This window comes from the organism of the source record quoted next, unplaced genomic scaffold (assembly GCF_019419815.1).
Source record: "Pyrus x bretschneideri cultivar Hongxiangsu unplaced genomic scaffold, Pyrus_bretschneideri_v1 Contig4, whole genome shotgun sequence".
In the NCBI taxonomy this organism is placed as follows: Eukaryota; Viridiplantae; Streptophyta; class Magnoliopsida; order Rosales; family Rosaceae; genus Pyrus; species Pyrus x bretschneideri.
Window position 1 is genome coordinate 6,214,852 of NW_025999723.1, and position 15,715 is coordinate 6,230,566.

At 37.8% G+C, this 15,715-nt stretch overlaps 2 protein-coding genes across 2 annotated transcripts; one reads left to right on the forward strand and one right to left on the reverse strand.

The window, feature by feature from the left end:
* The first annotated feature begins 162 nt into the window (after positions 1–162).
* Positions 163–1,799, forward strand: LOC103943010 (thaumatin-like protein). Its single transcript, XM_048564940.1, has 2 exons — positions 163–361; positions 490–1,799. The coding sequence occupies exons 1-2, from the start codon at positions 301–303 to the stop codon at positions 1,176–1,178; spliced, it is 750 nt and encodes a 249-aa protein (XP_048420897.1). The 5' UTR covers positions 163–300; the 3' UTR covers positions 1,179–1,799.
* Positions 1,539–9,121, reverse strand: LOC103942960 (pumilio homolog 1). The gene is made up of 9 exons (XM_048564939.1): positions 8,205–9,121; positions 5,980–7,457; positions 5,747–5,888; positions 5,491–5,598; positions 4,795–5,007; positions 4,525–4,635; positions 3,160–3,354; positions 2,178–2,352; positions 1,539–1,998 (listed from the first exon to the last, which is right to left on the reverse strand). Exons 1-9 carry the CDS (start codon positions 8,805–8,807, stop codon positions 1,955–1,957), a joined length of 3,069 nt encoding a protein of 1,022 aa, XP_048420896.1. The 5' UTR covers positions 8,808–9,121; the 3' UTR covers positions 1,539–1,954.
* Positions 9,122–15,715: the final 6,594 nt, after the last annotated feature.

Consider the following 15,715-nt stretch of genomic DNA (forward strand, 5'->3'; position numbering starts at 1 on the left):
TTTTTCATAATTGATTTGTTTTTTAAATTTTAAAAACTAATCACACTTTTTAATAAATAAAAAAAATTAAATTAAATTGTTTACACTGTGTGGGCATCTGCTAGTCTTTTTAATAAGAAGGAAAATCTAGAACTCTTGCAATTTGCAAACCGCCATTGCATGTGCAGTTGTTCGTAAAGTTACCACTCCTTTCCGTGATGGCGAGAAAGAAGGAGCCTTCCCCTTTTCACTTTTCCACACGGAGTAAATAAAAGAGCCTCCCAGTTACCAAACTCACATCTCCGTTGCTCATATGAACAAATGCCAATCTCACCTGAAATCTTCTTCCTCTTCTCCTTTCTCATCTCCCTCTCCTTCACAGGTGATCAAATTGTCTCTCCTTTTTTATGCGAAATTTTTCGGTTACATCGGAGAGAATCGAACGCTGAACGTTCCTTATTTGGTGGTTTCTGTAAAATTTAGATTGACAAATAGCATTGTTGTGTGCAGATGGGACTCAACTCATCATAGTGAACAACTGCAAGGAAAGCATATGGCCCGGAATCCTTGGCAATGCAGGCCACACAACACCTCAAGACGGCGGCTTCCACCTCTCCAGCGGCGAGCAACAAGTCCTTAACGTCCCTGAAAACTGGTCAGGCAGACTATGGGGCAGGCAAGACTGCTGCTTTGATGAAAAAACCGGCAGAGGCACATGCCAAACGGGTGATTGTGTCGGGCTCTTACAATGCAGGGGACTCGGCGGAGTCCCTCCAGCCACTCTCGTTGAAATGACACTCGGAACCTCGAAATCCGCCTTGCATTACTACGATGTGAGTTTGGTTGACGGTTTCAATGTGCCGGTTTCGATGAGGCCAGTAGGTGGTGGTGGCGGTGGTGGGTGTGGAGTTGCTGCCTGTGAGGCTGACTTGAACGTTTGCTGCCCGCTTGCCTTGGTGGTCAAGAAACAAGGTAGGGTTGTGGGGTGCAAGAGCGCTTGCTTGGCCGGGAAATCGGACCGGTATTGCTGCAGAGGGGAGTTTGCAGACCCAGAGAGTTGCAAGCCTACTGTTTTTGGGCATCTTTTTAAGGCTATTTGTCCTAGGGCTTATAGCTACGCCTTTGATGAATCTACAGGGCTTAAGACTTGTTCGGCTCCTAGGTATGTCATTACGTTTTGCCCTCCTAAATATGGTTGATTTGAGCAGACCAAACCCTAGTGCAAAATGCTGGGTAGGTTTGGTGGGGTTTTCTTGTCTTGTCATTGCTATGTATTACTTTGGTTCTTTGGTATTGTGGTTTCAGTTTCTCTGAACAAAAATTTGTTGCTGGCTCCAGTTTCTATATTTGGTTAACTAGAATCTAGTCCGGTATGGAACCGATGTCTGTTCTTTGTTGGTATGACATGGATTACCTATCGATATCATTGTCGCAAATGAGTTAATGAAACTTATTGATACGTTGTTGATGCATTTACGACAATATCGATGCACATTCGTTAAAGGGCAAACGAAACATTTGAGATTTCATACAACAGCATGACATAATGAATCTGTAAATGGAATCCCAACTCGAAAAATTATTCGAATAAAAAAAAGTTGATTAGAAAATAAGGAAAACTAATGAAAAGGGTGCCATACATCAAAAAAATTTATGGAGGACTCCACCTGGTAAAACATTTGTACAGTCACGACCACAAATTCTACTACCGCCTCGCTTTTTACACCCTTAAAACTTGTACACTAAATTTATCTCCTCTGCAGGGGGCCTCAGGTGTGTTCACCGTCTGAGCCGCGACTACTCTAAGGTATATCCTCAAACTAACAATGTACAGTTTGAAGTACAACCAACAATCTTTGTTTCCGTTGAGCCTTATCCATCTCAATACATAGACAGAGCCTTTACTTGACATGTATGAAACAGAGGGGCTCACATTATCCTCAGTTAGCTGTACAACTTCGTTCCCGTGCCCCATCTAAGAAGCAGATGCCTGGGGAGCCAGAATGCTAATCCTCCTCTCTGCATAAGATTGAGCACCTTGTTAGCAATTTGAGAAAACCCGGATTCATATATCAGTAGCATAAGAATCCAAACATGAACGAGGAATAACAATACATCTTACGTTAGAAAATCATATTATTTATGCTAGAAACAACAATCAATAAGTATAAAGAAGTAATAAGATAGCGAAAAAGTACCCCCAGCAGCAACAAGTTTCTCTACACGTGCAACTATATGCTTCCCATAAGTATACTTCTTCAGAGCATTCAGATGAACCTTAATTCGGTTAAGGATTAGTTCAAGTTGCTGATCGTCACAAGTTTCCAGCACTTTCTGTACAACATAGTTTGCGAACTGATCCTTCATCATCGCCTAAATTCAAACAGAACAAGAATAAGCAAGGATATTGAAAGACCCTAGTCTATGCATATTACCGTCTTAAAAACCAATCCCTGGCAAATCATTTTCCTAAAACCACGTAGTACTTGGAAAGTTTGATAATACCAAACTGAAAAACCATCACAATTTAAAAGTTTGTCGACCTCATTCGAAAAGTCGGCAATGTTACTAAAAAAAGAAAATGATATGCATTAACAAATTCAAGCTTTGAATAGTCATTACTAGCACATTGTTCAATCTTTATTACATACTAAGGACACGATCCAAATAATTTGCCTAAACAGCTAGATGCATCAAAAAGCAAATGATTCGCAAAGATGAGGCAAAGTGTCGTTGAGACTTTTAGAGGCAACAATTAACTTTTATGTGTCATAAGATATAACAGACAACATCATAGCTATTGATCAAAGATAATAACTGGAAGTAAACCCAACGAGTTCACTAGTATTCAAAAGTTCAACCTAAGAAACCATCATTTCAGGTAACAGCATAATCATAATAAAAGTAATCATAAGAGCTTCGGATGTGTATGGATAAGTTACTTCAAATTGTAACTATCATAAAATCCCCAAAAGTTAGAGACATCGACTCTCTTCAGCACTTTGAAAAGGATCCCACTTAGTTCGGGAAACCCAAATACGCAAACTTGACCCGATTATTAGAAGATTGCACATTGAGATAAGAAAAGCAGTAAAGATAAATAAATAAAAAATACAGAAAATTATAATACAATGAAAGAGGACATTGACCGCACTAAAAAGTTTATAGTAACCAGCAAACCTGAAGGGGCTCATTTTCATCAGTGGTACCAAGCATCTCAGTTACAAGGGCCTGCCGTTCAGCAAGAGTTCCAAAACTTAAACACTTTTCTATGACATTCGACGCAAACTTTTGCTGGCTCATTTGAACAATCTGCCCGGTTAGTTCCTTAATTATACATGACCGTTCATGTGGCTTTCCATGTTCCAGCACATGCTGTAAAAGTAATTACAATCAGTTAAACTGAGTTCAATGTAAACGAAGAACAAAACACATAATTTACTTTATACAGCAAAGGCTACATATTGTTGTTTCCAAATTCAACCACAATTTAAAGTATCCACAACTCCTTTCTGGGATAAGTAAAAAAAGAAAGTTCACGAAACCAGTTATTACATGCACGTCCTTGAGGTAAACGTCAAGCTACCAACTTAGGGGACATTGGATCAATTGTAGTGGCAGCCTTTTTTTTTTAATTTTTTTTTTACGGTTTCTGAGTTGGCTTATGCAAACCTATTCTGAAATCTACAGCAAGTTTATAAAGCACAAAGGACCAAAGGTATAAAACATTTATTACCTCTTTTAAAAAAATATTATGTCATCAACCTGATGTAATGGCTCTGGTACAAAACCAGAGGCAGGGAGGTAACTCTCTGAGTAACAGTTCAAAGCATGTGATTACGGTTCAATTAACAATAGCATCTACCAAACTATACTTCCACAGATCCATCACCAAATATATTATTTGTCTTTCGACTCATTGTAAATGCAAACAAAACCGTATTGAGTTAATAAATTGCACCAGGAAACAATCAAGTATGGGTGCATAAACTCAATCAATAAGCCAAGTAAGGTGTATAAACATAGCTCAAAGAAAACAAAAATGAAAACACTAAATTGGTGGGCGAGGGGTGGACTGGAGCTGAAATCATCTCATTTAAATAGAGAGCTCTATTTGATACTAATATCAAGAACCCTATCTCACCAATGGGGTATTATTCTTTTTAACACTCCAAATCCAGGCTAAATTGAACTGTGACTGATGAAAAGGCTGGAATCACGCCCACAGAATGAACATGATGGACACTAACAGTCCCATTATTAGCATGATACGGAACTTTATTGACAGGTTAAGTGAAGTCACAAATTCATGAAGAGCCCAAAAAAATTTGAGCTTAAGGTGAGACCAGAATGTAGAGAAATCAAATTTGAACCTCTATACTGTATAAAATAAGAACCAAAATAACATCCAACAATGAAAGTTAGTCGATTAAATTAAGAGGTCTGTTAGATACTTCACAACAGATTCCATCTAACCACTGTGGGCTCATTTTATTTAACAATAAGAAGGTAGAGTGACAAAAGTTTCTTAGAAATGAAACAAACCTGCACGACATAATTTCCATACTGGTCTTGTGCCAAAATGCAAACGGACTGCAAAATCTCATCCATCATTATTTGCTGCGTTTTGGGGTCATGGCAGTGCTCCAAAACTCTCTATCAAATCAAAGTTACTATACCATTTAGAATGGCAATACCATTTAGAATGGCAATAGTTGCATTCAAAATCATTTATCTTCAACATATCCAACATATATGATCAATAGGCATATGCAAAAGTATGAAGGCGTGAGTCAGAAAGCAGAGGTTCTTAACCTGTATGACACGACAACCATATGGATGAGTTGAGAGTGTCACAACTTGATCATAAAAAGTTGAAACAACAAACTGGATGGCATCTTCAGGTACACATTCAATACACTTCTGAACAACATGGTTGCCATTTTGATCACGAACACAACGCATAACATGACCATCCAGTTCAGCTACCATTTTAGTCTGCTGGTCCAGCTCAACAAATTCTATAGCCTGAACAGCAAAATGAAAGCACATGAAAGCCAAGTTCTGGTGATTTGATAGATATCATCAACCATTTATTTTTCCTCGAAACCTAAAAAAGAAAAGAATCTACATAATTATGAAAGTAAGAAACCTATGTTTTTTCTCTAAAATCTTAGATGATCTATATCTACTAGGTCGTATTCCGATTCCCAGGAAGTACAAGAACAATGAGCTCAACTGTTGTGACTCATGAAATTCAAACTTGAGAAAACCCAAAATTAAATGGAGTTTTCTTAAGAGACTGAAAAAGTTTGTTCGTTTTACTAACAAATAATTTCCAGGGATACCCCCAAACATATTAGGTTAGATACTTATCTTGTCTCCTGCAACACATACAAATATGTAGAAGGTAATCCTTCTAAGTTTGTATGATAGCCAGATAGTAAAACTTGCAAGGGAATATCAATATGATAAATTAGTTACTGTCTTCAGTCAACTAACTATACATACCTTCTGGATCACTCGACAGCCATACATTTGAAGGCTAAGGGTCAGCACATGCCCGGTGAGCTGGTCCGCAAGTTCTCTTATTTGTGCTGGAGTTCCATGTTCAAAAAACTGAACTCAAAGTGCAAAAGTCAGACATATAAAAGAAAAACTGCAAAACTTATTTTCATTCAGGCACTAAACCACTGCATATCATGGACATGCTAATACACAGAACACATAGCACATAAAGGCAAATCAAACTAAGGGGAAATGGTACCTTCTGAATCACATAATTACCAAACACATCGGTCATAAGAGATAGGGCTTGCGGCATGATTTCATCAAAAACCATGTTCTTTTCTTCAATTGTGGCAGTTTCAAGTTTCTGTTGAATAAACCGACTTCCATACTGGTCGGCACTGTTCAAGGTATTATATGAGTGAATTAAGTTGTGGATATCTGGAAACATACAAGGCACAAAGTTTTAAAGAAACAGCGACAAATATTTACCTGAACTCAACAACATGCCCTGCAATCTCTGAAAGTTCAAAACATCTAGTCTTATTACTTTTGAACTCATCTAGTAAAGAGGACGCAAAACTTTCATCCAAATTTCCACCAGTTTCGGAGTGCCAAGCTCCCATGAGACCTCCACCCATGTTCCTCAACCCAGAAGAAAAGCGCAAGTTCCGCTCACCGTGCCTGGCAGGACTACCAGGTCCAACAGGAGAGTTTGGAAGAAGGGGACCACCCAATGGTGTTCCAGAATAAGACATCCCATGCCCATATGCTGGATTTCCATAATAACCGTGATTCAAGCTAGCAGACTTGCCAACGTAGGGAGCACCAAATTGTGATTTTTGGGGTGAGAGAAATTGCCCCAAATAAGCTTTTTGCAAACCAAGTAAATCCATGTACATACTACCCATGCCTTCCCTATCTTTTGTGGGATCATTAAGGGCTGCAAGCTGTGCAGCTGCATATTCATTTGATCTCAAGTACTGAACATACAATGGGTCCATCATGGGAACCTGAAGAGCACTCCCAGTACCATGATTTCCAACCCTAATGTTCTGCAATTCAGCGGCTGCTGCCAACAGATTTGGTCCTAGAGACATACCTCCAAATGCTCCAGAGTCCAAGCCACCCATTGCAGATGCAGCAGCAGCATTTTCAAATAAGGGTGGTAAACTACCATTACCAAGGGGACTACCCATCATGGATGGAGACGAAGGACTACCAGAATAGCCGTAGTTCGGAAATGAGGTATTGTCTACATTCTGATAGTGGGAGTGTAAGCTTCCTCGGCCATGATGAGTTGGCACAGGTCCTCTTAAGTATGAGTTCGCAGAAGATACAGCAGGATTATTAATATCAACTAGATCATCGGACATATATGAAGGGCTATTCAGATCCCTACCAAATCCACTGCCTCTTGCCATATTCTGATAAGACTTGTTAGAAGATTGGGATGCAGAATGCAGATGAAAACTCCCAGAATCAGACTTATTCAAGTACGAATTTTGTTTATTATGATTCCGATCACCTTGCATATCATAACGGTTATGGTGATTATCAATTTGTGATCGTGCATGATTCTCCTCATCCATCCTACCATTAGTTGACAGGTTCATACCAGATAAAGCAGCTGCCAGATCTACAGACTCGTTCACATTGGGCGAGGCACCATTGAATGAGTTTTGACCATTGCCAACTTTTTTATCCATGGAGGAAGTCCTTCCTCCACCAACTGGTGGAATTCGAGGACTAGGAGCCCTAGCTACAAGCTGAGGGTCTGGTGTATTGCTTCTCAACAATGAAGCACCCAGAGCGGAAGCATATGTGTGAGAACTGGATGAACCCCCGTTCTGAACAGCTGACATTCCCGGTAAATGGGCAAACTGGGTATCTGAAGCATCAACATCAAACGCATTCTGGCTAGCTGGACGAGAAGGGTGCCTTGAGACATTTGTGTTATGTATATCATCCTGCATTAAAATATCAAGAGTTTTAGACAGCATATCTGATAAACAAATTCAATTTATATTTTGCAAAATTTGTAGCAGACAATCAAACTTAACCAGGAAAAACAAGCGCACAACAAAAAGACCACTACATCCAAATACCTTAAGCAGAAAGAGTTTCCATTCCAATTAACTTTATATTTTACTGGTGAAACATTTATGCAGAATGAAAATTATAACTAAAAAGGAAGATAAAAGCATTACTGAAAAACAATTCCACTTTCAATATCAGTGTCTACAGCAAATAACCTGATAAATTAAAACAACTTGAACCAGTATCAGGAGAACTAGTTCAATCTCTCGTCCCAATGAGCACTTCCATCTCATGGAATTAGTCTCATCGGCTAACGATTTAGAGAACCCTATCAAGGGCAGTAATGATTGACTTGTTCCATTTCATCAGGATAACCGCAAGGCGCACCCTACTTAGAGGAGCTGAGCTAGGTATCGAGTGATCATCATATGATGGTCAAAACACAAAACATAAGCAAAAAGATCAACGAAGAAACGTAAAGACTAAGCCTTTATAAAACACAAATTAGAGATGACATCTAATCACTTGATACTCCAATACGCTTAAGCTCATCAAACTTTATTACAACAAGAAAACTAACATGAATACATATAATCCTAAGGCAAACAACATTCAACATTCAAGATAACAAGCTATCATATAAACCAGTAAAAAAAAAAACTTTACTAACACTTAACCTGAATAATCTCTGCAATACTCTTCTGCCTACTCCCAAGTCCCAACCCCGGCAACCCAATTAACCCATCACCGCCCCACTCCGCAGCACCCTTCCTCGCCGCCACACCATTCTCCTCATTCCCTCCAATCCCCGGCTGCACAGAAAAAAGTGACCCTTCACCACCACTCCTGCCACCTACCCTCCTATCTCCCACCGCCGAACCTCCACCTCCGCCTTGCAACCGCTGCGCAAAACGCCAGTCCTCCTTTGAAAGGAGCGGCGGCGGAAGCCGTGGATTGAGATTGACATTGGAATAATAGTAATTCACATAAGCTGGATCGGCGCGAAGCTCCTCCTCGGTTGCAAACCCTTTGCTGTCATTTTTCGTGAAACCCGACAGCGAGGACGCCTCGAACAAGCCACCGACCGCGTTTAACGAAGCTTCCACGGTAGGCGGCGCCGACCCACTTCTGTATATATTCAGTTCCTTCTCCCGCTCACTTGCTTCGTGCTGGCGCCTCTGTTCGCGAATCAACATGCTCAAATCTTCATTGTACTCGCCGCTTTTCAACATCGATTTCATAGACATGTCGGACATCATCGAATAAGTATCGGAGACCATATCATACAATCAAAAACAACAACAATCATAAAAAAATCGAATAAAAACCACTGAAAAGTGAACAAAAATTGAAACTTTCAGCTCGGGTTTAGGCTACAAAACAAATGTGAATGCTCCAAAACATCGGATAAAGTGATTTTCTCCATCAAAAACTACGAACCCATTTCTCAGAATTGCTGAAAAGAATAGTTTAAAGTGTAGATTTTTGTGGTGAGTGAGACGACAATCGAAAGCTTAGATGATCAAAAATATGTTTTCAGCCATTTTTTGACGAAGGAGAGAAGGGAGACGGGAGACAGTGAAGTGAGAAAGAGGCAATGATAAGCACGAGCGGTGGAGGAATCTGAGCCGTTGGATACGAGAAATGACGGCCAGGATTTGGTTCCAACAAAGAGGTCCTTTAGGGTTCTATTCATCGACTACCGCAGCCCCTCCTGCCTGTTTTTTCTTGGGATTAATTTTTGTTTTTTTTTACTCGGCATAAATTAATTAGTTTAGTTCAAGGTTTTAAAATTAAAAATAATTAGTAAATTGCATATATGGGTACAATTGTTCCTACGTTACAGTGCTGCAATTCAAGTTTACGAAGTATATAATGATGAGTTAGGTCAAGTTACGGCTTTACCTTACTAAACATCTCAACCGATTAGAAATTTTTTAATGTATTCGGAATATAGAGTGGTACACCGTATGACATTACACTTATACAAGTGGAGGAACACTTAAAAAATAAAACTTCCCTCTACTTATATAATGACATGTGGTGTATCACTCCGTATTCTAAGCATATTAACAAATCTCTACTCAAAAAACTTGTTGCATAACTTTTTCTCGACAATAGTACTTATTTATTTTGAATCATTCATCTGCATGTATTTGTTCAAAAAACTGGGTTTGATATTTTGTGGTACAAAAATGTGGTGTTTTCGCGTTATTAGTTGCGTTCGAGGTTCCAAGCTTAAAACCATGAATTCAACACATCTCAGTAATCATCCTAGTTTGATTTTGAGAACCCAGCGGAACATGGCTGCTTGGTTGAAGGTGTGATACCTAATTGCAGTAAGAGTCGCTAAATCTCGTTCATTAGGAGGACATGGCAATTACTCTTTGAAAGTTTGAATGACATGTTTGGCACATTCATAATAGTGGAGAGATTTTAATTAGGTAACAAATAAGGCCACAAGAATTCTTCAATACACACGCTTTTAACTTCTTTTTTTCATTACAAATATTTACTGTTGTCGCATCTATCCAAATTATTGAGACATTCTCTAATCAAATAGAAACTAAATGCCCCTAGACTAATTGCTCATGACTGGTTTTTTATGATCGACATTGATGAAATTTTCAATTTAATACCCTCCTTCAACATCAAGAAGATAAGTATCGTTAAATGAAATTTCAAGATTTTTCCACTTCTTTCCTAGTAATTAGAATGATAAAATATATCTCAACTCGGCCTATTGAATATAAAAACTCAACTAATTTTAGCATATATCAACGTAATTTAAAAATGGAATGATGACTAACTTATTTTAAACCTTCACTAATTCTGCCACCCTCTAAAAACCCACAGAAATATAAACTTCACGACGCAACAAAACCCTAGCTACCAGCCCTACCACCAAGACCCCAAATCATGGAGAGATTTTTTAATGTGATCGACATACGGAGTGGTATACCGCGTGTCACTATATAAATGGTGTGATATATATGTTAAAATGCTAATAACTTAAAAAATTAAAAATTTCACCACTTACATAAAAACATGTAATGTACTACTCCCGTTACATTGAAAATTTCTCCAAACCATGGGCAAAGAAGATGCCTTTTTCTTTTTCTTCTTATATATATATAGACCAGAAAAAAGCACTGATAAAAAAGAAGAAGAAAGTACAGAAAGGGCATACGTATTACGTATTGTGACAATGTTAGTTTTGTGATTATGTCAGCCACAGTTCGTTTACATTTACAATATTTTTGCAGAAACAGTGGATAACGATGCCGTTCAGTGAGTCACTTCATCCATCATCTCATATCATATTCTTTCTTTCGTTTAGGAGAGGGTCACCTGACTTGACTTGTCTGTGGTTTCTTCTACATGATCGCTATCACGAACTAGTCTACGCACCTTCTTATCATATATATAAACTATTTTTCTGTCTGCAGTTCATGGGTTAAAACCCTAAGAATCTTGTGCCTTAATTATACTTAAACACGACTACTACCCAGAAAATAAATATAGAAATTTGTATTAGCATAATTCCCTTATCTGTTTAAGCAAAATAAATAAATAAATAAAACACTTCAATTATTTATATTATCTTTTATATTCCCGATTTTCAACGTCAACTCAGCTGCAGATATACGAATATTTTAGTAAAGAAATCGAAGGAATAGATTTATATATACATAAAAAGAATAGATGAGAAGGTGAGGCATAACCTCGAAATTTGGCAAGCGCAATTCATGGTTAACCATATCTCCCGTGCTTATCCATAGTAGGTAACTGCATACGGTAATGATCTTTTCATTGCTTACCTTACTGTCAATAATGTATATAGTATATAAATATATTACACGCTCATGCATCGATCTCTAATCTTATCTTAATCATTTAGTTAGATTTTCAACCTTGAGCCTAGGAATCGAGCAATTTCAACCTAGCAGATATGTTGACGTGATTGTGATCTTTGTTGATTTGAAAGGTTGGTGAAATATGAAAAGTAAAAGTAACGACCTAGCTAGTTCACTCTTTTACATGGTTTTAATTTTTCTTCGGTGCACCTGGTTTTTCTGATTTAAAATATATATGATAAAACAAGGGCAGTGGCAGATAACAGGTTACAACAATTTCCTTTTGACTTTGTAAATGTGAAGTGTCACATTCTGATTGGCTCACAAAAGAGAAAAAGAGAATTTTATTGAGGTGGTCACGTGGGATGTGAGAGATTCGGGAACATGAAGCGGAATAATACATGTCATTGAACAAAAAACACTTGGATATAAAAAATATCTCAAATTGTATAATGTCATGATCTGCTAAACTGCTAAACCGACTGTTGTGGTTCAACTGAAAACTTTATTGGAAACCAAGAAAAATTGGTTTGCTATCACGTAGCAGTCGCATCGGTGGAAGAGGACAACGAGGTCCAGTCACCATCGTCGGCGTTTTGGTGGAAGTTGGGTTACTTAAGATTGTCAAAAAAGACGAACGATTTTCGATAGGTATATGTGACTGTTCAAGATTAACTCTGCCCTTGTGCTCCGTCCCATTAGAAAGCATCCGACTTTCGAACCCGTCTGCCGATTTCCTGCGATTTCATTATTTGAGCAATATAAGGCTATTTCCAACCGATGGTTAGTCAGATGGTTCGTTTTAGTCCTCTGACCCTCCAAGATTCTCTAAAATATTAATATTTTAATGAACAGTACATGATCATATTTGCTTCCGTCTCCAACCGAGGGTCAGAGGGCTCGTTTTAGCCCTATCACAAAAAACCGTCTTCAACCGAGAGTCATAGGGCCAAACATAATTTATTATTTAAAAACTACAACTTAAATGTTGTTTAAGTTTCATGTTATTAAATGTTTTTTTAACAAATATTAAAAACTAGAAATGTTTTTAATAATTTGTTAAATGTTGTTAAAAACTACAAATTTTGTAAAATAAAAGTTATAGGAAAAAAATAGAATTTAAAAAAAATGAAAAATAGAAGTTATAGGAAAATTTTCGTAAAGAAAAAATAATAATAAAACTGCAAAAAAAAAAATTCAAATCAATCCTGTCGGTTAAAACATAACCGACAATAATACATTTATACTAAATAATATGAATGTATTCTTGTCAGTTTTAACCGACATGATTAATTTGAATTTTGGCCAGCCTCAGCAGCCAGCCCTCTAGCCCTCTCCGATTTCGTGGGGCCCTTTTAGATTCCACAGCCATCTGGCCTAGCCCTCGGTTGGAGACAGTTTTCATGCTATTTTCGGCCCTCTGGCCCTCTGGACCCTTCGGTTGGAAATGGCCTAAGAGACTACAACAAGTCACTCAGTAGCAGCCCCATGATCAAATCAGACGGTGAGAAAATTTTCCGTATTAATGCATATTTGTAGCATACTTCACCAATTACGAGCTACCAAGCACACTTCACCAATCACGAAGCTACCGAGCACCAATCAACTCGCAGCCCCATAATCAAATCAGATGGTAAGAAAAATGTATGTATTCATGCATGTTTGTACCATACTTTACCAATTTCGAGCTACCGAGCACACTTCACCAATCACAAAGCTACCGAGTACCATTTAACTACATACCTTCAGGGACCCACTAAAGGATTGGTGTTGAGACACCCTGCCGAATCACAATAGTTTCTTTCCAACCAAGAGGCCCATCACAACTCGACACGAGTCAAACATCAAAATAAAGCTCTTAGAGTCTCACATCGACCACGGATAGAAGCCAGAGACTCTCCTCAACTATAAAAGAAGACATTTCTCCTACAATTAATCTCTAATGCTATTATTGTACTTAAACTCGTCATTAGAACTCACTAATGATGATTATGGTTGAACTTATGTATTGTGTAAACTCTTCACTGTTAATGAGAACTTATTTACCCCATGGACGTAGCCCAACTTAGGGTGAACCACGTAAATCCTGTGTTTGCTTCCATATTTCTATCTCTTTACATATTATCCTCATTGGGTGACCGGAGCAATCTTGCGAATGTCACAAATATGACACTTTATATTGTTCCAAAATCTCACTGATTTTGTGCATCAACAATACCTAGTTGCACCGAATTGCCTTTGTTTCAAGACGGCAGTGAACTATGCTAAAGATCTTATTTGAAAAAAGTAAATATCCATTCACTTGCAGATATGGGTTTTGGGGAGTTCCACTTATTAGTAAATTATCTGCATGTCTATATAAATAGAGGACACAATTTGGGACAGAAAAAAATATGATGAAATACATGCTATCATGCTACTAACAAAAAGAAGGATTAAATTAGGTCAAGCGTTCGAATATCTGCAATGTAACTGAAAATATAAATCATGCCTGCTAACAATAGCGTTGTTATCAGCTGTCTATGACCAGCTTGTGGTTCTTGTTGTTCTATGGTATGTCATCAGTTTCGTTTAGGTCATCATACATCAACTTGCATGCTTCCCCATTCTGTTTAACGGACAATGATTACAAACCCTAAAACCAGAACCCCAAAAGATCTCAGCCATTTCAACATTTTGGTGAGTTGGGCTAAAAAATTTCCTCTTTAAGGCCTGATCTACCTATGTTGGGCCTATTTTGGGTTTGGGAAATTGAACTTAATTGTAGGGTAGTTCTATCCAAACACATTATCTTACCTCTCACATGCTTTCTACTAAATTTATGTTATTTGATTTTTTTTTTCAATTCGTTTGATCTAGCAAGAGGGTGTATGAGAGGTAAAAAAAAAGAGGTGTGTGGATGGCACTATCCTAATTATATGGTTTCACTTCTTTAGGCTAATCGAAAGGCATCTACCTGCCAAACAACGTACGTGTATCGGTTTATGCCGAAGCATGTGATTGTAGCTTGTGACAACTCAAAAGTATGGATACAAATTGAAATTGGGTATGTGATTAGTGATTTTTTAGTGTTGTCCAGGGTATCTTGTACACATAGTTTTAGCCGTTAGACACACTATAACATATTCGTCACAATTGCATACTGTTGCGGAGAAACTAATACAATAACACACAATATGTATATTCTTTTTGCTAAAACTGAAAGGTTGGTTTTCATTATCTATTCAAAACAACCTTAACTAACTTGGAGCAGAAATCTTCCTTGTCAATAAAGCGAATTAACCTTGATTAGCAGCATATATACTTGATTGCACGAAAGCCGGAGACGGCAAATGGCTAGATTGGTTAACCTACTTTGAATTGATTTTTCTTGCAAGCTTTGCTAATTGCTTTGCATATATGCATGTGTTGCTTGATTTAAGGATCAATAGGAGATTTTACCCAATTCATTTTAACAAGTGATTCGACTTTCTGTAGGAGATCTATTAGGTATGATCCACGCGAATTTGATATGTTTTCCTTATTGATTACGATCTTATTTGATTTATTAACATATTAATCAACACAAAAACTTGATATTGAAGATATTAAAGATTTGTTAATTACCATTGCCGAACAATTTCCAAGGATATGAATCCTCTCGCTTTTACTTGACTTTTAACCAGAGTTAGCTTTCCTTAACTCACATGTTGAAGTTCTCAACCTTATCCTGTTCACACCGATCATAGAAGAAATTTTTTTGTTTGGTGATACATGGACGCGCATGAACAAGGGCACATGCATACTGGGACTAAGGTTGTCCCAGATATTCGGAGGACGGGAAACAAGCACGTTAAGGTCTTAGGGGAACCCTCTAAATGTTTGGTACGAGTTTTTTTGTGTTCTCCAAATGTTTAATGTAATGTCTGCTAAGCATAGCTTGACAACACTCTACAAGTTGCATCAACAACACTCGACAAACGGTCTTGATAACACTCATCAGATTATTTCGATAAATATCAATATATGTTGACATATCCGCAACATAATTTGATTGACACAAACCCAACAAGTGTTAATTTGATAAAATACATCCTTAAATAACCTGAAATTTATTTGAGCTATTAGCGCTATATTTCTGTCTCAAAAATTTGGACCTTTAACATGGGAACCCCAAGTTTCAAATTTTAAATCTGCCACGGGCCATGAAAGTCAAATATTGTCAAAACAAAGTATATGAGATGTTCCACTTGTTTTTCTGTAATTTGTATTGGATCCGAACGAAAACCTTTAAGCATGCGAAGTAAGTATGATTAATGTATGTCGTTTTGCTATTATTCTCCCTCATTTTC

Bases quoted from the DNA above. Each gene is read 5' to 3' on its own strand.
- LOC103943010 (XM_048564940.1), top strand. From the start codon at position 301: ATGCCAATCTCACCTGAAATCTTCTTCCTCTTCTCCTTTCTCATCTCC. The intron at 362-489 runs GTGATCAAATTG...TGTTGTGTGCAG, and splicing joins CATCTCCCTCTCCTTCACAG to ATGGGACTCAACTCATCATA.
- LOC103942960 (XM_048564939.1), bottom strand. From the start codon at position 8,807: ATGGTCTCCGATACTTATTCGATGATGTCCGACATGTCTATGAAATCG. The intron at 5,889-5,979 runs GTAAATATTTGT...TACCTTGAACAG, and splicing joins GGGCATGTTGTTGAGTTCAG to TGCCGACCAGTATGGAAGTC. The intron at 1,999-2,177 runs GTACTTTTTCGC...AATCTTATGCAG, and splicing joins GAAACTTGTTGCTGCTGGGG to AGAGGAGGATTAGCATTCTG.